The sequence below is a fragment of the Amblyomma mixtum genome, chromosome 2 (genome assembly GCF_055824585.1).
Source record: "Amblyomma mixtum isolate Tamu chromosome 2, ASM5582458v1, whole genome shotgun sequence".
Classification (NCBI taxonomy): Eukaryota; Metazoa; Arthropoda; class Arachnida; order Ixodida; family Ixodidae; genus Amblyomma; species Amblyomma mixtum.
Window position 1 is genome coordinate 68,378,308 of NC_143013.1, and position 23,984 is coordinate 68,402,291.

At 45.6% G+C, this 23,984-nt stretch overlaps 1 protein-coding gene across 1 annotated transcript in view; it reads left to right on the top strand.

The window, feature by feature from the left end:
* The window catches only part of LOC149359647 (monocarboxylate transporter 10-like), a 112,438-nt gene extending 89,123 nt beyond the window's left edge, over positions 1-23,315 (top strand). Inside the window, exons 2-4 of the mRNA XM_089571792.1 lie at positions 8,028-8,361; positions 16,667-16,952; positions 17,486-23,315. Coding sequence (XP_089427918.1) covers positions 8,028-8,361; positions 16,667-16,952; positions 17,486-18,490 — 1,625 coding nt within the window. The 3' untranslated portion in view covers positions 18,491-23,315. The remainder of the gene's footprint in view (positions 1-8,027; positions 8,362-16,666; positions 16,953-17,485) is intronic.
* The last annotated feature ends 669 nt before the right edge of the window (positions 23,316-23,984 follow it).

Consider the following 23,984-nt stretch of genomic DNA (forward strand, 5'->3'; position numbering starts at 1 on the left):
CAACCGTGCGTCACCAGTCGACTTTGCAAGGAATGAATAAAATTGGTTTCTGAGGAAACGAAATGGCGCAGGAAATTGAAAAGAAATGGGTACTCCTACTCGGTAGACGAGCACCTTACCACTGACGTTAACCTTTTGCGTGTATAACAAGTTGGGCCTGCTTCCTCTGAATACATACATGTACGCATACATGAAAGTGACGCCTCACTGCGAACGCAGGATGCACGGTTTATGGTTTCTGTAGGTTTAACGTACCAAAGTGACTCGGGCTATGAGGGCCGCCGTAGTGAAGGACTTCGGAAATTTCGACCGCCTGAGGTTCTATAACGTGCACTGACATCTCACAGTACAATGGGCCTTCAGAATTTCGCCTCCATCGAAACGCGACCGCCGCGGCCAGGAACGAACGCGCGTCTTACGGGTCAGCAACCAAGCGCTTGAAGCACCGTTTATCTATCGTTACAGGCCACTGCCGCTCTGGCAACGTTTGTCACTTATTTGCTAACTTACCGCGGTTAGCCCACTCGTTTGTGTATAACTGCGTGATTGGGGGTCTATTGCACTGCAGTCCAACGCTCCCGCTAGGACTGTGTTTTGAGCATAGCAAACTGCAACTCCGTACGCACCCAAGCAGATATACCGCGATGAGCGAATTACTGCCCTTCTGCGGGTTGCTTACAGTCCCCCTTCCCGCACTTTCCTCGCGAAACCAATCAATTCCGCGCGCACGCTACAGCAGAGGCCCAGGCAGCTGGTGGCGAGCAGGGCGCCTGCAGTCGCAGCCCATCGACAGCGGCCGACAACGCGCTGTTTCTGTCCTCCCCCGACTGATTCAATCCGGAGGAGGCAGCAATATGCGCCCACGCTGCAACAGCCAACACGACCGCTCGGTCCGTAGTCCCCGAGGGGAGGGACCCGGCGGAGGCGGCGCGGTTCGCCAACAGAGCAGCGCGCGCCGAGTCAATGTTTGCTCTCGGCATACAAAGAGAACCGGGGACGAACCGAGTGTGGTGCTCGCACCGGGCTCACCCGACATGTACGTGGATCCTTTAAGACGCGGCTGCTGCGTCTCGAAAGGAAGCCGCCCGATTCCCCTAAGAGACTCGAGAACGTGCGCAATCCCATTCTGCGTATATCCACGCATGCACTTAATTCAGCTTGAGCGCGTGCAGTTGCCTGTGCGGAGCGCGTTGGCATTTTACATACAGATACCTGCTAGTGGTTTACCTAGGGGGTTCTGCGTTGTCTGTGGTGTAAAGTTGTTTTTTTTTAAGGAAAACAAATGACGCAGTAACTGTCTCATCTCGATGGACACCCGAACCGCGCCCTAAGGGAAGGGCTGAAGGCGAAAGTGAAAGAAAGAAAGAAGGAAAGAAAGAAGAAAGAAAGAAAGAGAGAAAGGAAGAAAGAAAGAAAGGAAGGAAGAAAGAAGGAAAGAAAGAAGGAAAGAAGGAAAGAAGGAAAGAAAGAAGGAAAGAAAGAAGGAAAGAAGGGAAGAAGGAAAGAAGGAAAGGAAGAAAGAAAGAAAGAAAGAAGGAAGGAAAGAAGGAAAGAAGGAAAGAAAGAAGGAAAGAAGGAAAGAAAGAAGGAAAGAAAGAAGGAAATAAAGAAGGAAAGAAGGAAAGAAAGAAGGAAAGGAAGGAAGAAAGAAATAAAGAAGGAAAGAAAGAAAGAAAGAAAGAAAGGAAGGAAGGAAGGAAGGAAGGAAGGAAGGAAGGAAGGAAGGAAGGAAGGAAGGAAGAAAGAAAGGAAGAAAGGAAGAAAGAAAGGAAGAAAGAAAGGAAGAAAGAAAGAAAGGAAGAAAGAAAGAAAGAGAGAAAGGAAGAAAGAAAGAGAGAAAGAAAGAAAGAAAGAAAGAAAGAGAGAAAGAAAGAAAGAAAGAAAGAAAGAAAGAAAGAAAGAAAGAAAGAAAGAAAGAAAGAAAGAAAGAAAGAAAGAAAGAAAGAAAGAAAGAAAGAAAGAAAGAAAGAAAGAAAGAAAGAAAGAAAGAGAGAAAGAGGCGCCGTTTTGGATGTCTCCGGAATAATTTCGACCACCTTTAACGTGCACTGACAACGCACAGCATACGGGCGCCTTTTTACGTTTCGCCTCCATAGAAACGAGTTCGAATCCGGGTACTCCGGCCAGTATACGAGTGCCTTAACCACTGAGCCACCGCGGCTGACTCTATGGTCTCGCTTTTTGAATTCTACTGTCCCATCATCGCACGCACACTTTCATCAGCACCGATACAGTGTCCCTGAAATATACCATGCTTAGACCGCACACCAATCGGAGTGCCTCTGACGACATCGCGGACAAGCGGCAACAGGCTCTTGAACAAAATTGTTGGCACCGGCACCTGCTAGTACTCATGCAGAAAAACCAACAAACAAGTGTTAGCATCGTATTTTTGTGCCGTGGGAACTATCGCGCTGTGCTTTGCGAATCACTGTTTACTCGCTAGCAATGACAAATTATTAAGTCCTTATTATTTTAGTTATTACTCCAGACGTAATCTCTACCATCGAACAGGCACTGTAAGCATGGCAATGCTTTTCCACCTGGAAAACACTACTGCAGGTGTTGAATTTTCATTAGGCTCCCTCGACAAATAAGCAGAGACTGAGCCGATCACGATGATATTTTCATAGGCGAGCATGACACCGCGGGAGTTTTCAGGTCCGACTTAAAGGTGCAGTGAAGAGGAATCCTAACTCGTCTTTTTGCCGCGAGAACTGAATCTACACTTTCCGAGCATTCTTAGAAACATCGATTTATTGCCCTGTGTGGCCGATTTCTCTAATTAAATTGGATTATCATCCGGCTTCCGCATTTTTTTTTAATTCTCCCCGTACTGTGGGCGGAGTCGACCAACGCGTGGAATGCCTTTGGCTGAGTCCTGTGTCAGCTTGCCGCTCTGCCATCGGCGCAGTAATACGTAGTAATCCGTAGAAGCAAATAGTCCGCGCGTATCTTTATTTCTGCCGGCTTATTTTGCGGCTATATTATCTGCGAATGAAACTATTTATTCACGGAAACCTAAAAAACAAAATAGAGCGAAATCAAAGCCTCCACAGAGCTGGCTGCAAGGCACTCCACGCGCTGGTCGACTCCGCCTACCCTACGGGGAGAATTAAAAAAATAAAGGCGGGAGCCGGACGTTAATTCAATTTAATTAGGAAAATCTGCCACACAGGGCAATAAATCGAGGTTTCTAAGAATGCTCGGAACGTGCAGATTGAGTTCCCGCGGAAAAAGACGAGTTCAGATTTCTCTTCAGTGCACCTTTAATACCATGGCGATATTATTCTCCTCGAGCGAAAGTTCTCGCAGGTTGCCTGCCGTTACAGAAAATCAAAGCTGTCGTTCTCAGTTCCCTCTTGGTTTAAGTTTGTTAGAATCAAACTAATCGGTGGTTGAAGCGCTAACCGCGAAGCAAATAATGAAGCACGGGACTAAAAATTTTGTCAAAAGGCAACAGAGAATTCGCTTCGCACATGTCCGTCGTTTCGAAGCCAACACCCTACTCTGAGGACAAAGGTTCCTTCAGTTGTTTGTCACTCACTGAGATTGAGAAGGAAGAGAGAGATTAGTTCATGAGCTGTCTCTCTGACAGCGAACGCCTCGCTTCATGCGAGATATCAATGAAAACTTCAACGCATTGCGAATAGTTTTTTGCCATCAGTTTAAAGCTTCGCATGCTTTAAAGTGCTTGCGCCAGTATTCGAGGCTGTTTGGCATTTTCTAGGCTATCATCTGGCTTGTTATCATCTCTGCAATGCAGGTTGAACTGGAATTATTCCTTTATATTAATTCTCCTTGTTAAGTATCCTTGCAACGTCATCTCCCATATATCCGTCATTTCATGGGGCGTTATAGACGTCTATTAATGTTCCAGCTTTTGTTTTGTTTTTGTTTTTTGCCAAAAAATAAACTTTTGCCGGGAAGAGGTCAACAAACAACGGCACTGTGAAAACATGGGTCAATTAATCCATACTAATTTACAGGCGTTTCTTTTCGCTCAATGGTTTGCCCGAAAACTGCTAGAACACGATATCGTATTTTCTACTTCTATCCGTTCATGTTTACTAAGGTCCGAGATGGCGACGGAAACTTCTATCAGTTCATCGAAACAATGCATGAAGACCTTTCACCACGACGAAAATTTTCTTTTAATTTAACAAATGGCATCCAGTAACAGCAAGAAAAATTATAAACGGGCAAACATTAAAGAAGACGCTGCTCTCCTCTGCGTGCTTCCCAACTGCACTACCATCACCTCTCCCACGTCCATTTCATGCTATAAAACAACCATTGAGGCTGTGCGCCACAAAATTATAAATTGATAGAAAAAAAAGATGGCACCAAAAAATGCATAGGTGCACTGATGTGGTCCTTTCATTCGTGTGAGTCTGTTCGTTTTGGCGTCTCTTATTCCGAGGTTAATCATCGGGAAAAGAAAATACAGCCGTAAATGATACTAGCACCGATGTTACAGCTGTTTTGATCAAAGTTCTTATGCACTGCCCTTCACAGCATATGGTAGTCAACGAAAACGTGTTCGACGTAGTTATTATAACTTGGTTTCGTTTATTTTAAGTCGCTTTGAAGAAGTTGCCTCTAAAATAAAATATACTGCCCTGAAACGGGCAGTAATAAAACCGGTCTGAGTATCTTCCGTAAGCCCGCAACCTTTTTTTTTGTCGGTTTTTATACGACGGATTCGAAGATACGCCAAACAAAGTTATGGCTACCGCGATACGTGGTAGCCATAACCTTGTAGGTCGTTATTCGCTGAATAACGACCTCCTGAAATATCCTGGCAGATTGACGTTCTAGACAAATGTACACTCTGCTAACCATGCGGACCAACTAGAAGAAATCAATATCGCTATCGCGCATAATAAAATGAAGAAAGGCAGCGGAATGTCTAAATGCACAAAGTCCTACTAGCGCTTTTCCAACGCAATACAGGAGACCGATATCAATATGCCGCAATAAACAGTTCCATCAATACGCGGACCGCGAATATAACTACAGATACAAATGCCTCCGTAAATAACAGGATGCCACCACATCCCAAAAACGTTTAGCGTTTATTGCGCTTACCTTTTTTTCTTACTTTATGTATCCAAAATTTATGCTTTGATGGTTTTATTTATACGTCGCCTTAGAATAATAATAAGCCAAGGGGCAGGCAGGCGAAAGGAAGAGAATTGAACCGTTCTCCGGGCAAAGGCGAAATGAAGAATCTCTAAACGAACGGAAGAAAGGAATTGAATTCTCCACTTCTCGCTAGCCTCTCATATTGCCGGCGCGAGCCATCTGCTGTCTCCGTACGCGGATAGATACGAGATATTGCGCTCGGTCAGAGTGCTCCCGCACTTTTTTTGTTTATTTCTTAAGCCAGCGGCTGGAAAAAGCCTTAAAATGGCCGCCCGGCCTGAGAGCTAAAAGGGACAACAAGGTTTTGAGGAGACCATGTTATAAAACGCAAACAAAAATATCGCAACGGAAAAAATGTGGAGGAAGAAATTATAAGCGACAGCAACAGTAGAAGAAAAAGTCAAAAGAAAAAAAGTGACAGCCGGTGTCTTTCCAGCGTCGTGCGCACTATTGCCCAACGAAGAAGCTTTGCTCTCTTCCGTATTGGCGTGCCCTTATGCTAGACGCGAGCGGAGAGACCCCGGCAAGTAAAAGGCAGTAGGGGAAGACATCATGTTGTAGGTAGGGGCGCAACCGACACACCAACACACCAAAAGCAGAGAGGCAAAAAAATAAAAACAAACGGGGACAGGATCGACTCGCCGCGGAAAGTATATAGAATGATTGCCGGGATTGGATTAACGAACTGCGCATCGGGGTGTACAGGGCAAAAAGAGCACCGCTGCAGAAAGTGAGAGAAGGAAGAGGATGGAGAGGCAGCACTGGGCAGGAGGCGAGGCCTAACAACTTCGCCGCTGCAATCGACTGGTGTATAGGGCGTATTTACGAGGCGCTCGCGCATTCGTCATTGCCGAGCTATATTTAGCTGGCCTAAGCTATCCAGCGCTTTTTGATTTTCTTTGGGTGCCTGCTGCAGAAACAGATATATGACGCGGCCCGTTCGGGTTGCTTCCGCTCTCCATATGTCCGGCGGCATCGACTGCGCTAAAACATGAAAAGCGTAGACAGTCTTTTTGGAAATTGCAGTTAAGTAAACGCGCCTCCATATGAAAAAAAAATGTTTAAAAGAAGCTGAACTGCAGGAGCTTCTTTTCTCATCCGTAACTTAATTACTGTCCAGGGACTGAAAATGGCTCCGACCGTGTAGTGAAGCAAAGAGCTACATTAGAGGAGCAGTCTAACCGATCATGCTGTTCGTGCTTTCAGCGTAAATTAGTTCTTCAGCGCAGCTTTCAAAGCATCGATGCGTCGAAAGAGTGACCGTTCGCCCGTGGCAGTACCTTTGCTACTGGGTTCCCTAGCTTAGAATCGAGCTAAAAATTTTCTTTTTCCAGACCTATGATGATTACATTAAAACACATTCGCCATTACTTCTGTTTCAAAACTCAAAGAAAAAGGGCGACAGTACTGTAATAACGTGTTCTTTTCTTTCGCTGTGTTGGTTATTACGAGTTTACGTCGTTTGAAGTGGTTTTTGTGCGCAAACATTCTGCTGTTATAACGGTGCACAGTGCAGGAAGCTGGATTGAGCACCGATGCTGTGCCACTAACCAAATCGTAAAAAGTTAAGTTCATGCAGGAAGTTGACTGCATGCAGTGTCTTAATAATGACACCTAGTGTGCGGGCACCTCCTACCACAACGTCGTTCATTCGAAGCATAGAGTCCGAGTCAATCTTTAGGGACCTTCTGTTACCGGTTTTTTGATAGTGACAGTGTACTCAGTCTTCCGCCTCGAAATCTGCGCCATGTGACGTACAGGCCATGTGAGGTTGAAGCCACTGATGGGGTTCTGTAGCTTTTTTTCTTGCTTTCTACGTGCTCCTATCGCTAAGCAACGACAAAGCGATATTTTGTACTTTTCTGAAGGATCCGAGATTGCACAGGGTTCAGGAGACATGCCAAGCAGTTTGTGTAGCCACAGAACCGTTCAAGTGGATGATTTTTTGAGGATTTTCCATGGCAAAATAAGCTGGTGACTGTTGTGCATAGCTTTATTTTGATTTAGGCTCCTTTTGGCTGCCTCCTCAACACGAATTCTTGATGGGACCCCAGCTGAGGTGGCCGAATTTATTCGAAGGTGAAATCAACCGTTTTCTTCACGTCGCATGGTTCTTAGGGCGTATGAAATGTGCAATCAAAACTGAAAGTAAGGTTTGCTTTGAGGAATGGTTCCTCCGCGACTTCTGATTGTTGTTACCGTTCCCCTCGTACGCCTGTAATATGCCCCTTGAAAATTTACGCGCTATTGACCATCCTTACAAACACTGCGTACAAGAACTGCCCGAATGCCCGTCTCCCGCAGCAGGGAGGGGGAAACTATCAACTTTCTTATCATCCTCAACCGCCGGTCTCCTTCCGCCGTAGGACAAAGGACACTGAACTGCAGTAACCCTATCCCGCAGAAGCTGCGGCCACCCTATCTGTGCACGCCCTGGTACCCACCTAACATGCAATTTATGTGCCAGTGCCCCCTCAAGGCCTCGATACAGTCCAACACCTTACATCACCGTCCCTAAAACTAAGAATACCGTGCCTCTTCGAGAACTGGCTCGCCCACTATATCAACAATTGATGGCTGCTGAGCGTGTGACTACGTACCGGACAATTATTCATATAACGTGAAACTGGTCTTGCATTTGTGTACAAAGCCAAATTATAGCACGACTGTGTTGAATGCTTTATTCTTTCTTGCCCATTTTTGGAACTAATGTTTGAGATCCGCGGTGTTGTATACCTATGAAAAGAAAAAAAAACGTTATTACGCCTTACTTTCACTTTGTCTTGGATTCAATCCATTCTTATCAGCTCAGAGACCCGCGGATACAAACCCAAGATTTCCCTCCTAATCGCGCCCCATATTGTGTTTCTACTGTACAGTGTGCCTGGGGGCGGTGTCGACAGCCGTGGCGCTGTTCCTGTCCCCGGCCATCGTGGGCGCCTGCCGGCGAAAGAGCACCCGGTTGGTGGCCGTTCTGGGTGGCCTGGTGGCGGCGCTGGGCTGCCTCTTCTCGTCATTCGCCTCGCAGTTCCACCAGCTGTTCATCAGCTACGGTCTGGTGCTCGGCTGCGGCGTCGCCATGACTCGCGACACCTCCATGTTCATGGTGGGCCAGTACTTCAAGAAGCGCCGAGAGCTCGTCGAGCTCCTCCTGGCGGCCGGGACGGGACTCGGTGTCGCCGTCGTGCCCATCTTCATTGTGGAGTGCATACGGTGAGCGCTTGCTTGCGGGCAGAGAAAGTCTGCTTTACAGACATTTGACTTTACATGAAAGCAAAGTTTTCCGTGCCCTCTTTGTAAGGGATCCTGAATGCCCTACGTGCGATGAGCATTTATTTATTTGAGATGCTGTCAATCCCATTACAAATGTAATGGTATACATTGAAAACACTGTTAGTTGCAAATAATTACATGAGTATGGGAAAAAAATACAGATAACAGAAAATAAAACACATAAAGAAAGAGCATTTTTCACAGAAAAGGGTGCAATTTTATACATTGTAAGCAATGTGTTCATACAGAAGCTATTATATGCAGTGATACGAGTGGTCTGTTGTACCTGTCTGATTATGATTCAATTATCGCGCAACTGTTCTTCTACCAGAGTTACGAATTTCTGCAAAGATGTATTAGTAGTGATAGAGCGGTTCAAACTATTCCATTCTTTTATGGCAAGCGGGAAAAATGAATATCTGAAACAGTCGGTTCGGAATGCGGACTCTCTAAGGGTTAATGGGTGCTTATGCCGGGATGGTCTGGATTCATCTACATATATATATATATATATATAACGAAGTATCTATATTTAATGTGTTATGTACTAATTGGAACAATAATTTGCGGGAACACAAAATAATTTGAAGGAATAATGAAGGAACACAAAAGACACCGATGTGTAATTATGCATTGACGACTAAAAGCTGTTACGTACAGCTTTTTTCAAATTGGTGGCGTCTGAACATCATACCAAAGCAGATGTAACCAGTTTAGTGATAAGGTAACGCTTTGAGGAAAGTTCTTCAGTCACCCACGAGTCACTGTTTGAGTCTCACTAAAACTATATCTATTGAGATTTTTTTAAAGCACCGTCATCACGTGGGAACCATCGTCATTGTTTATTTCTCCTTGTGCTCAGAGACGATTGGACTCCACGTATGGTTTGAAACTGCAACATTTTGCTTCAGTTGAAATGCATATTTCAATTCTCCACTTATGAGCAACTATAGATGTTCGCAGAGTAAGAAAACTACATCTCGCCACTACAAACATACATTTCCTGCCGTTCGTCATCCAGTGCTGACAGAGCCATTCGAAGAATAGGAGTCGGGAAGTTTTGTCACGTAGATTGCGTCATAAAGCACTAAACAATTTTGAATTGATGTTTTTCTGTCATTTTGTTTAGGTTTCTGTTTCAGCTCCCAAACGATATCTGGTACATAAAGACGAGTGCAGGTCACCTGAGCCGTGCAAAAAGTGCTGTCACTGCATTCTTCGTTTTAGTTCACACCAACTCTTACGCAGGCCTGATCTGCAGCTGAAATAACAAAAAAATGAACGAGCAGCGATAATATTGCCTTTTTTACATACCTCACGTTATCTAAACTCGTCGTTTATGTTACAGTCATGGTTGGTCAGTTGATACTGAAACAACCTAAGAAAAAGCAAATTATAGATTATTCACTTGGCGTAACCGAATTCCGTGTCCGGATTCGTGCATAGTATTCCCTTGCGTAACATTCAAGAGAAAAATGAATACTCATCCAAAAAGCTTGTGTCTGTAGTTTTTTACGGCATAATACTAGCGCTCCTTGCAAGTAGCCCGAGCAGTAATCATTTATGTTGGCTGTAGTAACTGTCTTAGGCACAAAAAGTTTTTATCCAGAGAGGCACCAATCAAAGTTGCTTCAGAAGCCTTGAAAACTTTTGCTTTTCATCAGGTATCTTAACCGAAGTGGTGCCAAAAAAGATACTCTCATAGTCAGCGACCTGCGATTTGTTAGGTAGCATATTCATATTGTTAAAGAAGAAAAATATGTTTACCAAACGTTAGAATACTCGCTACTTACCTAGTCTGGTTCAACGCAATAAATCTTGAAGTTTGCTCTGATGGTAGTTATAGTGTGCCTGTTTTGACGGTTTCAGAGGGCGCTTGTTCACCTGTAGCTGATTTATGTTTACAGTCCCTCTCTTTCGGGTGTGTCTTCTGACTGCTCAATGCCTGTACTCAAAGCGAAAGCCAGGTACTCTTGTATGCGCAAGCTAAGTCATTTTGGTTTACAGCTTAAATGGTGTTAAGTCATGCTTGTTTTGGTAGACACGAATGTGAAGCCATTCTCTTTCCTCGTGAAGTTCTTTCTTGTTCTGCAGCGGAAGTGCACAATGTAGCCAGTACAGAAGAGCACGAGGCCAATTTAAAAAGAGAGCAAAGGTAATGTATAGCGCCATTTCAGGGCAGTGCTGAGATCCTCTCTGAGCCTGTCTGGCCTATGCCCTTAAGCCACTGGCGTCGTCTAGACAGTGGCAAGTTTGTGTACTTTGCACCAGCCTCGCTTCGCGTAATCTGATAGAGCCGGTCCATTAGTAGCTTCACCTGGCACAGCTTTTCTAATGCAGAAAACGGATCATAGTTCATGCCACGTGCAGCCATTAAACAGGGCAGTAATCACTGCCTTCAGATCTTTCATGCATGTCAAAGTAAATTATGTGTCTGCTACAGGTCCCGCCATGAATTAGATAATTCCCTTCGGCACCCAATGCTGGGTGCGTTGATGCGCGATGGGCGAAAAGCAAACAGAGGAGCAGGCTAATATTAGTCCGACACCATAAAATGCTACTTCCAAAAAGGAACTCCATGGCACTGCTTCGGCGACCCCCTACAGAACGCAAATCACGTTCAGGGGGCGGTGGTCCACAAATTACGTGTTCACGCTCGCATTATCCCGTGAAACATTGCGTTCCGACGAATGACAGCGATAAGATCTCACGTTGAGTTGTGAAGCCATTAAGGGTCGGCGATGAAAACAAGCGAGCGGCTAAGCCCCAGGATGCCGCGCACGACAGGGGTTCCATGGGCGCCTCAGGGTCCCAAGCATAATTCCACGTGTGCCTATAGTTGTCAACATAATGGACCTAATTACGACTAAATGTCATTCATATGCGCACGCAAGCTCTGGCTGTGCAGTCCGCCGCACCCAGCTCATCTGGGTTGCATGCTGAGTGTGCGTATTCGGGTTCATGTATGTGTGAATTTTTAAAGCACATGCGTATGGACTAGTTCACGGGTGAACAGCCTGTAACGTCAGGCAACTACAACGCTAGCGTATTTTGTACGTTATAGTTCGGACAAACCGTATCGATTTGTTTTAATCATCAAAAGACACACTGTCCAAAATACAGCGTATACTAGAATCTTCAGTTATTGACCATATGAAAATATTAGTTGTTGCATGGTAAGCAGCCAAAGATTTTCTGCTATGCTACAACCTGACCATGCGGTATTCCGCCAAACCCTAGAGAACATAAGCGTATTCGTTCCATGGCTTGCCACCTTAAAAGTTTCTTGGCCAGCAAACAAGTCTGCTCTTGCAGATTGCGCGCTTAAGACGTACAAGGTACTCCGCGCCACCTTTGAGAATATATTCAATGCTGCATGCAGACTGTCTGCATATTGTTGCTTGTTAACATAAATCATGGACTTGTCTGCTTCTGCTAGGAAGCCACAAACAGCTCCATGTTTTTCTGTGTTGTACCGAAATGAGTGTTTATTTTTAAGAAGAGAAGGGTTTGCTTTGGTTTATGGGGTTTAACGTCCCAATGCGACTGAGGCTATGAGAGACGCCGTAGTGGAGGGCTCCGGAAATTTCGACCACCTGGGGATCTTTAAGAAGAGAAGGAAAAGAGAAATTAAACGTGAACGCACGCACTGTAATGCGCGACAACCCTCTTTTCAATGATGCGTGCTTCTTAGCTTGCTGAAGACGGGAGATATTTTGCTGATAATTTGGCCATTTTTACGAAACCATCGCCACGCCGCGGCGGAGGGCAGATTAGTTCAATGATTGGCGCGCTGAGCCGTGTTATTTCGCCGGTGCATGCAGATGTTGCAGTCATAGTTTTCCTGTAAAAGAATGTTTAGGAGCCCGGTAATGCCACTTAATGTGCGTTTAATATCATTGTGCGAGCTTTCTGGGTCAAGCAGAATAGAGAGAACATGGGAACAGAAAACTTCCACTCTGTAGTGGAACGCTTTGCTGGACCATGACAATAGAGTTCTTGTCAGATACCCAGGCTATATTTCCGAAAAGCTGATTTGCCTGGGCTGGAAGGCTCCATGTCAGTGCGAGGCGCTGTCGGTTATAAAACATCGCTGAGCCCACATGACCAATGGGCACATTACAAAACTAACAGTTCTGTGCGTAACTGTTCTTGTAATATTACGGCATTCGTATCTTGTGGCATGGTGCTGTGCAATGCATGGAGAAAACAGGAAGAAATAGAACTCTTTCTCTTGCATTCCATTTCGTGCTGCATTTTAACACTTCGATTACCCCATATGCCCTCGCTGTCGCTTCAGTCAGTCAGACAGACGAACGGGCGGAATGAATCTCTTACAATCTTGTGAAAGCAGCTGCATCATGGCTGCATTACATTCATTACATGCCTTCTATCCTCTACCTATGCACAAACTGAGAGTAAAGAGGAGGGCCGAAAAAGATGACCTCATTTTTTTAGCATTCCATCTTTACATGCGATTGCAAATAGGTATTCATGTTTATACTGGCATTTTGCTATTAAAATATATGAACACGAAAAAATGCTAAATGACGTAGCTTATTCAGTTCAATCTCTAGCGGAAGTGACTGGCAAACCTTTCTATCTTCTTTCTTTCAAAGCAAAACAAAAACTTGGAAACCGGTGGGCATTGTTTGTTTGTTTTTTTTGCCTGGACGGAAACATGGCACTCCTAGTTATGCAATCGTCATGTTGTTCAAGAGTCTTCATAAACGAGTTCCTTAATTATAAATTCTCCCAAAGCCCGCAAAAACCGTTTTCACCTTTCACGCCGGCAGTTTAAACACAACATACAGCGGTTCCTTTTCTGTCTCTTTTTATTCTTTTACGCCCTCGATAGAAGAAAGACTTGTTGACTCACACGAGGTTACCAATATCGAGAAACAAGCGCGAATTTTTAGTGATTTTTTTAATAACCGCAATTCTACTTAAGCTGACCCCGGAATCAGTTCTACGTAACGCCGTCATATTGGGTAAATTGCGGAGTCTGCTCACAGTCGCGAAATTCGCCAACACATATCCTTTTCGTTTCTCCTGCTCTATTAGCAACAACATCGAAATGAGCAGCCGTGACAGATGTAAGATATTGTTATTATTGAGTATATCTACTTTTCCACGACATATCTCTTTTTGGAGCCAGCTTACCTGTCTTCACACATTAACCATCAATACAAAGCCGCTGTGTCACTTTGCGAGAAGAAATCGACATCCGAATCCCGTCTCCTAAAGGCAATTAGAAGTTATGAGTGCCTTCGTTTTCCGTAAGCAATAGCTCGGCTAATAAGGAACGTTAATTTTTATTGAAAGCGGTAACGTTTACTAGTGTGACGCCTAGACAAAAATTTTCTGTAAACGCCAAAGGCTTTCTTGCGTCACGCCTCCAAGTGGCGGAGCACTCGCCTCTCGCTTCCCAGCTGGGTGATCAACGACTGAGCGGAGAGCCCGAAAAAAGAAACGTAATCACGCCTAAGAGGCGGCGGCTACTGCCGTTACGCACGCGCGATTCATCATGGGCGTTCCGCCGCCCTTGCCCAACAGCCGTACACCGGCACGGGCCGAGTCCGGGGTCAATTTGATAAGATCTCCTCCTCCTCAGAAGTGTGGATGTCCGGTGGAGATGAACGCCCCTTGCGAGGAGTGCTGAGTGCGTAGGATGGGTGCTTTGATCAGATTGGCATCTGCGAGCCATTCGCTCGCGCGTTTTCTTGGTGCTGTTCCTTTTTTTTTCTCTCTTTCTATCTCATTTAGCCACTTCTCGCTCCTTAAGTTAATTGTCACGAACGACAAATCACTGCATCCATCGCCTCGGGACGTGGGCTGGGCCTCGATGTCCATTCCAGGTGATCCCGAGGAGGAAATGGAGGGGAGCGCATGATAAATGTTTTCAACTGAAACTGGACGGAACGAAATTCTCGCCTCCTAATCAACCGTCTTGACTATCCTGAAGTATGCGTGCAAAAAAAAAAAAAAAAGAACAGGCCGCGCGTGACCACTAGGTGCGACGTCCATACTTTGTAATAAGATGAAAGAAAGATAGCGTAGTTGCTGGATACTTCGGTTAAGGACATGTTTGATGCAGCACATTGCACGTCTGGATTTTTTTTTAAACTGTAAAGGCAACTTCTCGTATCTTTTACAGTTAGTTTTGAAATAACTATTCGGTCATGTCTGCGGGGTTCTTATCATTCAGCATGTTTGGTCGTGATCGCTTTTCTGTCTTAAAGTAGGAATTTGCTAATGGGAGTAACTGGCCTCTGTTTTTAAATCATCCTAACAGGTTTTAAACAAATGAATGCGATTAATGGGGTACTGAGTACAACGCCAGTTAATCTCTGTTCTTCCGAAAAAATGATTCTATGGCTCCTTGATGATGTGTTGATATTTTTTCTGGGGCAAAAGGCGGATTTACCAAACTTGTGATGTCTACACCTGAAACGCCTCCTCGGTCAGCGTTTCGAAGCGAAAGGCGTTTTAACCAAGCCCCTGCATTGTCGCAAAATGAAAAAGTCGAGCCCTGCAGTTTACAAAATCGGTCGGTAATGGCGACACTTTGACTTCATTACTTGGCCTTTCTACATTATATAAGCTTCGTTTTCTCTAAAAGTAGTATTTTGTTGTTATAATATGGTAACCTAAGGTTTACAGGTGTCCTCATTGTCAGTTTGATGCGTAGGACGGCCTGCTGCCACAATCTCTTCAAGACAGGACGGACCACAGCGCTACACATCAATTAATGCGTCAGCCGTAAGCCTCTTCAGAAAAGAACACTCCGCGTCACCACACGTTCCTATTAATGAAAAAAAAAATTGGTGTGGTTTAGCTCTGGTTAAACCTGGTTGGTTGCGAAAGCAATAGAAGCAGTAGAGCAACTATATTCAGATATAGACTCTTCTTCGGTGACTTCCCTCGCGAGACTCCTCGAGGAGCGCGGCACGACCGGCTCCTCCTGGCTGCGGTGGAGAGAGCAAGCTGATGTCACGCGTCGCCATAGCAACGGAGAGGCTGACGTCACACCATCTATTAGGCGCGGCGGCGGCTCCTGGAGGACCAGGGGGGGTCCACGAACCACGCGACGAGCGGTTAGACCTAGCGTAGTATTGTTTTCGCAATGATACTTGTGAATAACACATGGCGCCCGCAATATAAATCGTCACTGTAGCTAGAACCTCATTTGTTTTTAACAGAGACACCACAAGTGAACTAAGCACGTTTCCGTGATGCTGTGGCGCCTCTTCCATCGTGTTCGGAATTCTGAAGACATAGTATCTTATTGCACGAATCTGGCAATCGTAAAGTGTGGTTTTACATATTTGAATACTCCCTGTGAGAGCAGCTTGCTGTCAGCAGCACGTTCCGCGTAATTTGAACGTGACTAATCTCGAAGTGAGCTTGACTCCGTTCCTTACAGCGTGCATTGCTTACTGTGTGAAGCTATTAAAACTGCCCGTACTAGCTTCCCTTCTTGGTGCATGACGCTGTCAGAGGCTCACGGACTATTTAAATGGAGGCGTTCTGCGAAGCAACGCAAAATGAAGGCGCCAAGCATCAGAACTACTTCCGCGCAGTACGCTAATTTAGAGCTCAACTCTATCTGATGATGCCTTGATGACTTGAGTGGCTTATGCGCCGTCGTACCAAACGACCGAACCTAATAGAATAATCTTTTATTAACCGGCATGTTAATCTGGTTCCCCCAAATAGCACACCGAGTCGCCGCGGTGGCTCAGTGGTTATGATGCTCGGCTGCTGACCCGAAAGACGCGGGTTCGGTCCCGGCCGCGGCGGCTGAATTTTTTTGGAGGAGAAATTCTAGAGTCCCGTGTACTACGCGATGTCAGTGCACGTTAAAGAACCCCAGGTGGTCGAAATTTCCGGAGCCCTCCACTACGGCGTCTCTCATAGCCTCAGTCGCTTTGGGACGTTAAACCCATAAACAAAAACAAACCAAACCAAATAGCACACCTCCACGGTGGCATTCGGCAGAGCGACACATATACCATATGTACATATGCTATACCACAGGTACCATATCTATGTTTGCCAATGCTGCCATGAGCAACCAGTGTTGGCGGGTATTTCGAGCTCCTCCGTGCAAGTTTTTCCGGGCCCCTTCCTATGCAATTTATGGGAAATAAAAAATGTCATGAAATCATATATTCCTCTCTCTGGCCCTTGTGCACAAGCGTGACACAATTTGGACTCGCTCGTTTCCGCTTCCTCCCGGCAGGGTCGTGGGCTGGAGGCTGGGCCTGCAGGCACTGACGGGCACCGTGCTGGTGCTCTTTGTTCTGGGCGTGTTCTACCGGCCGGCGTCGCTGTACCACCCGCAGAGGCGCGCCATCCTGCACCTGAAGAGTATGCAGCGTCGCTCCAAGGCCAAGGACCGCGCTTCCCAGGCTTCCGATCGCCCGCCCTTCATTGACTACGCTGTGCTCCGCTCCCGCACCGTCCAGATCCTCGTCGCGGGCACAGCGCTCGCCGCTTTCGGAGCCACCACGCCTCTCGTGCTGCTGGTGAGAGCTTCCGTGCCAGTGCCTCTAAAAGAACGGCCTCAGTGTAGGCAACACGCAAGGAAGATCCTGCACTCTCTGCAGGGTAGTGAGTTCAAGTACTTAATTTGTTTCACCAATTTCACGGCCGTCTGTACTTTAATTGTACCTTAATCACGTCTGTAGAAAAAGCTTACAAACCGTCTGTCTTGGTAATTCAGACTTCTCTATAAAACTACTGTGTTAAGCGTTTTTTGCATAACCATACAATTACAATAAGTCGGTAACTTAAGCCATTTTAAAGCTGTAGCGTACAAAAGTTGACAAAGGCTCGTCCAAGTCAAAGCGTCTGACTGGTGCTCTGAGGAAATGCTTAAGCAGAAGGATGCGCGACACGCACAACGCTAAGGAAAATTACAATGAATAACAAAAATACGCACTGCTCTCATTGTTAGTCAAATAAAGGTTTTACATGCACTTTTTCTCCGCCCCTAAACGAAGACCAAGTCTAACCTTTTCAGTATGAAAAAAAAATAGCTCAATCTATTTCGTTTCAGATGAACCTAGCCGAGCAAGAGGGACTGGAGCGGTCATCCCTACTCCTTCTGCAGGCATTTCTAGGGCTCGCCTGCGCACTAGGGAGCGCTGCGTTCGGCCTCATCGTCATCAAGAACAGTGTGCAATGCCTGATCGCGCGCCAGTACTTGTGCCAAGCAGCCGCCTTCATGATAAGCGCCTCCCTGCTTGCCTTCACGGCCCTGCACCAGTACCACGGCTACCTCCTCTTCGTGTGGATATACGGCATCTTTCTGGGCGGATACCAGTATGCGCTGAAGATGTACACCCTGGAGAAAGTGCGTGCGCGGAACTTCGCGAAGGCCTGGAGCTTCGTCCAGTGGTCCCAGTCGCTGCCCGTGCTTGTCGGCGTCCCGCTGGCGGGGCTCCTCAACGACCAGTTCAACGGTCGCACAGGGTTCTACTTGGCCTCTGCGTTCTGCTTCGCCGGTGCACTCTCCCTCTTTTTCATCGACCTGCACAAGAAGCGCATACGGCGTAGCCAGCAACGGCCCGACTGCCGTCGGTGTTCGGACGTTCCGGCCGCTTCCGCAGCTGACGGCGGCGCGGGCGCATCGTCTTCCCGCCGATCCTCCTTCCAGGACTCGCTGTGCCGCGAGGCAAGGCTCCAGCAACGCAGCTTCACCTTCAGCAACTACGCAGACTTGCGCCGCCAGGAGCTGACCTGCATCTCCGAGGAGGCCATCATGGACAATTTCTTCGAAGACTTCATAGACGACTGCATCACTTCATGCAACAAGGAAGAGAAGTACCTCATGCTCAGCGAGTACGAGAACAACCTCAACAAGACCCAGGAGACTCTGGAGAGGCGCATGCGGGGTGTCCGCCGCGCTTCTATCCTTCTTCCGTACAAGTACGACCAATGTCCCAGCTGCATGCGGCTGATGCCTGTTCAAACTAACGGAGAGCCGGCGCCCAGGGCTTCGCCGCGGAGGCTTCAAAGACCCTCGGTGGACGTCATCGAAGAAGTTACGACGTCACTTTGACGCCTCTTATCATGTCGCTAACTGAGCTGGCTTAGCGCATTATTGACGTCCTGTAAAGCTTACATAACATGCATTAGTCAGCACCATACTCAAAGCAAGTAGGTGGCAAAGTACGTCATCTAAGTGGATTAACTGAATGAGCGCGCACAATTTGTTTAATATCATTGTATTTCCTGGGCGTCTAATAACACACTAGATTTTTCTTCCAGTGTCTTTTGTTCCAGTGCTGTGTCAGCTGCTGCGTTTAATTCGTGCAAGAAACTGCTTCAGGACTGTTACCAATGAAGCTTTGAACGATCTGAACGGACGTGATCGTGGACAGTGAACATGCTTCACTCACAAGTTCAGATGCGGTGTGATACACGAAACAACAATTCATCCATAGCATTAATACCGTTGTCTCTGAGACCCTGTCACCACCACTTACTGTCGCAGAATTACATTAGAGAGCGTGTTCCAACCATTCACAGCGCAAAAAGAGTACCCATGACATGAAAAGTTCCTTGGTCTTATGGCGCTGTTAGAAGGCGTTGATGTTCCACCGGTGGTTGAAGAGAGGATGTGAAAGTACAACAGGGCTTCTGTGTAAGGCAAATGTTGCCTCAGCCACGTTCTTTACAGTAGTTTAGGATAGGGTTTATATGTAAAGCCCTGAATGAAAGAAGCGAATATCCCACTTGGCATTTGAGTTGACATGCAAGCTATTACGCCACCAAATGTTTCTTAAGATTTGCTCATTCTTTATTACGCCGGCGCTCATTTTGTTCTTATGAATGCATTTGTGCCCCATACTTGCCGCAAATGCACTATCAAATGATGTACTATGAAGGGGCTATTGGCAATGAAAACTTTGTGAGGCTTTCACGCTTTCCCTACTCTTGATGTTGAAATCTTCAAATGTGGTGAATTGGAACGTGTTTGTAGCACATCTCGGGCAATGATCACAGCGCAAAAAACAGTACGAAGGACAGAGAAGAGACAGGACGAACACTGAACTGCCAAAAACTTAATGCTAAGCTGTACACAGACATATTTATGCTGCTTACACTCGCAGGTATATATGTGCTGGCGGCTAGAAATGGGAGCACGGTGCGAGCACTGCTTGTATTGTACTCACTATAGAGACGGCGCTTTTGCGAATGTGTAGATCAACATTTTACTTCATATAGCATATATTGTCACAGAAGCAGGTAGGCAGGGTTATATTTTGCCACAACGTCCAAGCGCCAGCGGAAACGGCCCGGCCGGCGAACCGACTAGAGAACGAGCTCTCGGGCGAAGAAGAACGCGTGCCAGCCTCCCGAGCGCGACTACTAGGCGGCGCCAGTAATGCGTTGCGGCAATATATAGCTGTACACCACTCATAGCAAAGTTTTTAGAAATTCAGCGTTCCTTCTAGTTCCTGCTGTGAACTTTTCCCCTTTTTTAGACTGATGTCATTTTCTTAACTGCCATGTTTGACAATTAACAATAATTCAGCATGCTTTCTGCGTCGCTGGTATGGAATTTAATAAGGATTGAGTATATTGTTATACGCGGCATTCGTAGCTTCTGGAATTTATGCGAAATATAAAGGAAAAACTACAGAAAAGTCGGAATGAATACGAATGTCCCATGATGTCGTGGACACCACGCGAAAACTATGCGTGAAGCACTCGGAAATCAAATTAATATCTTCCTGAAAGCACACAAATTTCCGTGTATTTTTCACGTCATCCGGACGCTGCATTTCATTAATTCTGTACGCGCGAGTGATGCGTAATCATTGACTATTTGATACAAAGGACTTCCTCCAGCGGCCTGTGTCATATTCATCAGAGCTTAAGACAGCGGTTCCATTTTTATTTTTAATGCCTTTGCTTAAATATTGTTCTTATGAGAGGCTTAAACTGGGCTCATAAATATGTAGAAAGAATGAAGTCAGGAACGCTGTTTCAGTTGCTTCCTTCCTACCAATGCGGTGTTGCCAAAACGATGTTAAATGGGAAGAGCAAAATGGATCGTGTTGTACAGGTGTATTGGTTTGCATTGATTTATCCTGTCAATGCTGCTTATTGAACGACGTACTGCGACAGCATTAAGTAGCATGTAGGAACAAGTACTTAATATTTAAGCTAATAAATGTTTCACTGCCAAGATATCAGTTCTCTGCAATATGAACTCCGCTCGGGAATGCAAACGAAAGAAGCATCATCAGCCATTTTAGCTAGCTATCTGCCAAGAAAGAAAATTCGGTTTTACGCCACTTTTCAGCGCCGTTGTGTAACATCATTTCTATTAAAAGAACACTTCTAACGCAGCTGAGTACTAACTTCTAGCATGTACTTTAAGCGTGCAGTAGATGACGTAAAAAGTACATTGCAAGTAGGAACGTTTGTAATCGCTTATAGCTGTACTTGCCTCAGTCGAGAAGGCTACACCTCAGCTGCGTGAAACAACTCATTAATTTCAATAGCATGCAGCCGTAATTAGGATACGTTGTTGTAAAATAGTAACGTTATTCTCATCTTTCACGTATGAGCACCGAAAGCGGAGCGCAAACAAATTCTGAGTGCCTTGCTTTTGGAACAAGTTTTAAGAAACTCAATTCAGGTCGACATTTGCATGAATGCAAACGTTGCTCATACTTTACCTTCGGGTAAGCATTCTTGGCACATTATTGTAAATTTTACAACGTGTGCGAGATTAAGATGAATCGGGGGGCGATTCCAAGTTTTGTGGCGTTGTTGGGTTCTGCCAGACAAAGCCGTTGTCCAATAAACTTGGAGCGGCGTAACTTACTGCCAAACTATACTTCTGCCAGTATTAACAAAATTACGCCAGGCGCCAGCGAAAGCCTTCGCCCCTTCATTAAGTTTGCACCTTTGTGAGAGATTCTGATCACCTTTTCCAAAATTGTTTTCACCCCTTGAACTGCGCGAGTCACATTGAAGAAGATCTCGGCTCATGTTCCCAACGTACACCTTCACGTAGTTTTTGTGCCTCCCGATAATTCCACTTCTAAAACTTCCTCCGTGATCGCAATGCGGCTTTGTATATCCGGCTCGGGGCGCCACCCTTCGCACCCGAGACGAGCGATGATATCCGTCTTTCATGCTGGAGCACACACGACGATGGAGAATCATGCTGCGCTTTCATACTGCACCGAATCTGAACGCGAGCAGTAAAGTGAAACTATGACAATGGTTACTTTTAATTTTCAGCATTAATTATTCTTACTAGTTTGAGCAGTAAGGAAAACGATGGTCCTTCTTTTATCTGAGGCGACTGTTGGGGAGATCTCTTCTATTTCCGGTGACCAAGTGTGAGCAACGCTCTGTAAAACTCCTTTTCGACAGCAAGTATTTTTCTTTTCCTTCTCTAGATTAGCTGCCTGCTACAATTGAGGAGATTTTGGGGTGTCTTTTCTCGTGTCTTCCGCTTGCTTCCCTTTCTCTGTCTTTTAAGAACACTTTTGTAAACACGTTGTTATTCTTTAGTGAAGCTAAACTTGTAAAGAAAAGAGCGTGCTTAATAAGCATACTGTCTCGTTTTAAACAAACATTTGTGCTTTCGAGACAAGAGCAGCTTGGATATCCGATGTGGACAGCAGAAGCATGTTTTATCATCTTACGTGAGCTAAACATGTCCCAACGTCGGTAAAACTGCCTCAGCAAGCTTTCAGCCACATCCGCATTGGAATTCCGGTTTTTCGTCGTCCGTGGCTATGTCTGCCTCTGTAGTAAAAGAAAGGGGGCCAAGAATATGATTTCACTGCAACATTCACAGCGTCATCGTGGTATTTGTTTGCCTTTCCAAGTAGGCAATACACAACCTTACAATATTACAGCCCTGTGCGTTTCAACCTTAAGGGCAAGTTCCGAAATAAAAGCTTAGAGCACGAAAGAGATCGCGACTACGTTTGCAGCGGGAAGATGTATATTCTTTGCCAAAAGTGACTAGGCTGCACGGTTCGCTTCTCAGTCGTATATTAACGCTATTATGCCAGCCCTCAAGCTATAAATGCCTGTATGGTGAGGAGAACCCCTGTCGTCTCTTTCAAAGAGCTTTTTAATCCTTAGAGAAGCCTTGAGGGCTCTACTATACGAATATGAAGCAAACCATGCAACCTGGTTACTTTTGGCAGACTGTACGTTAATATGCAGGTGCCAGTGGGCAAAATCAACTTTAATTTGTCATTAGTTTTGTGCCTAGCGTATTCTACATTTTAAGAAAATTGTTTCATTGTCGATTGTATTCTTCACGGGAAGTATCCGAACCATTTGGTGCATGATTCTTGGAAAAAAATGTTGTGTCTGTATCTCATCTGTGACTTGTCACTCTGTGTGCTGTTTTGCCAAGAAGACTGTATTGTCTTTTCATTTTTATTTAACTGCAAGCATTGGGAACAAAGCGTTGTCGTACTTACGGACACAAAGTGTCGTTCTGAAGGACTAAGAGAAAGGACAGGACATGTCCCGCATCGGTTCATCTGACCGTAGCGCTTTTCCTTGCGCTGACTTCCTGGACACCAAAAAGGAAAGCTGTAGTAACGACGCAATTTGCTGCCATCACGAAATTGGTTTCCTATAAGCACGTTCGCATTTTTTGTCCACTGTACAACAATGCGGGACATAAGCTTCTTCTTCATGGTCGCACATTTTTAGGGCCTGAAGGGCATTACGCGTCGTCGAATTATGGGCAGAACTGTCTCATCACTCGTCTGCGTTGTTTTACCTTCGTCAAGCGCTGGGACGCGTAGGCAATATATCCGCTTTTTTTGTACACCACTAGCACGCCTTATTTATTTAACCAAGTGTGTTAGTCAAGGTTTCAGAGACGTGATGTTTACATGACATTGTCGGTGGCGTTTTCGAATGAATAAAGTTTGTTCCTAAAAAATCCCCTGAACGCATGGTGTCTTCTCCACAAACATCTGTCGCCGAGCTGACAGAAGCCCACATGTCAGGGTGCGTTTCTAGGTCACCACCGGAATCGCAGCAGAACCTTAAAGCAGCACAATAACTGGCCCGCTTACTTGAATGGAAATCAAAGTTGGCATAATTTAGTTTGGGTGCTTAGTACACGAAATAAGAATAATATCGCCTAGCCCGCAAATTAAAGACAACCGTTATATTTCTGATGGCATCGTTTTCTTGACTGCACGAGAAAGTTAACATTGCCATTTCACCAAGAAACGAATATACTTCCGTTTGTGCTAAGAGGACACTTTGCGAGAGTTGGCAACAAGTCCTGAGGACAGTGCATACGAGCGCACTTTGTAAAAATGTTCACCCTTCCTTTATGACAGTAATCGGCTGTGCAAATATCAAGGAACACCAGAAGAATTAGGTTTCTTTCTTATTGGTGCAGGCCTATGCCGTAGACAGATGTGCAAGGTTTAAAAAGGACACGCCCGAGAAGAAGATTTCTTTGCATTTGAGATTGGCTGGCATGTCTAACTGCAACTGAAAGGCACATAGAGGCACTTAAAGCACGCTTTATACAAAAATTT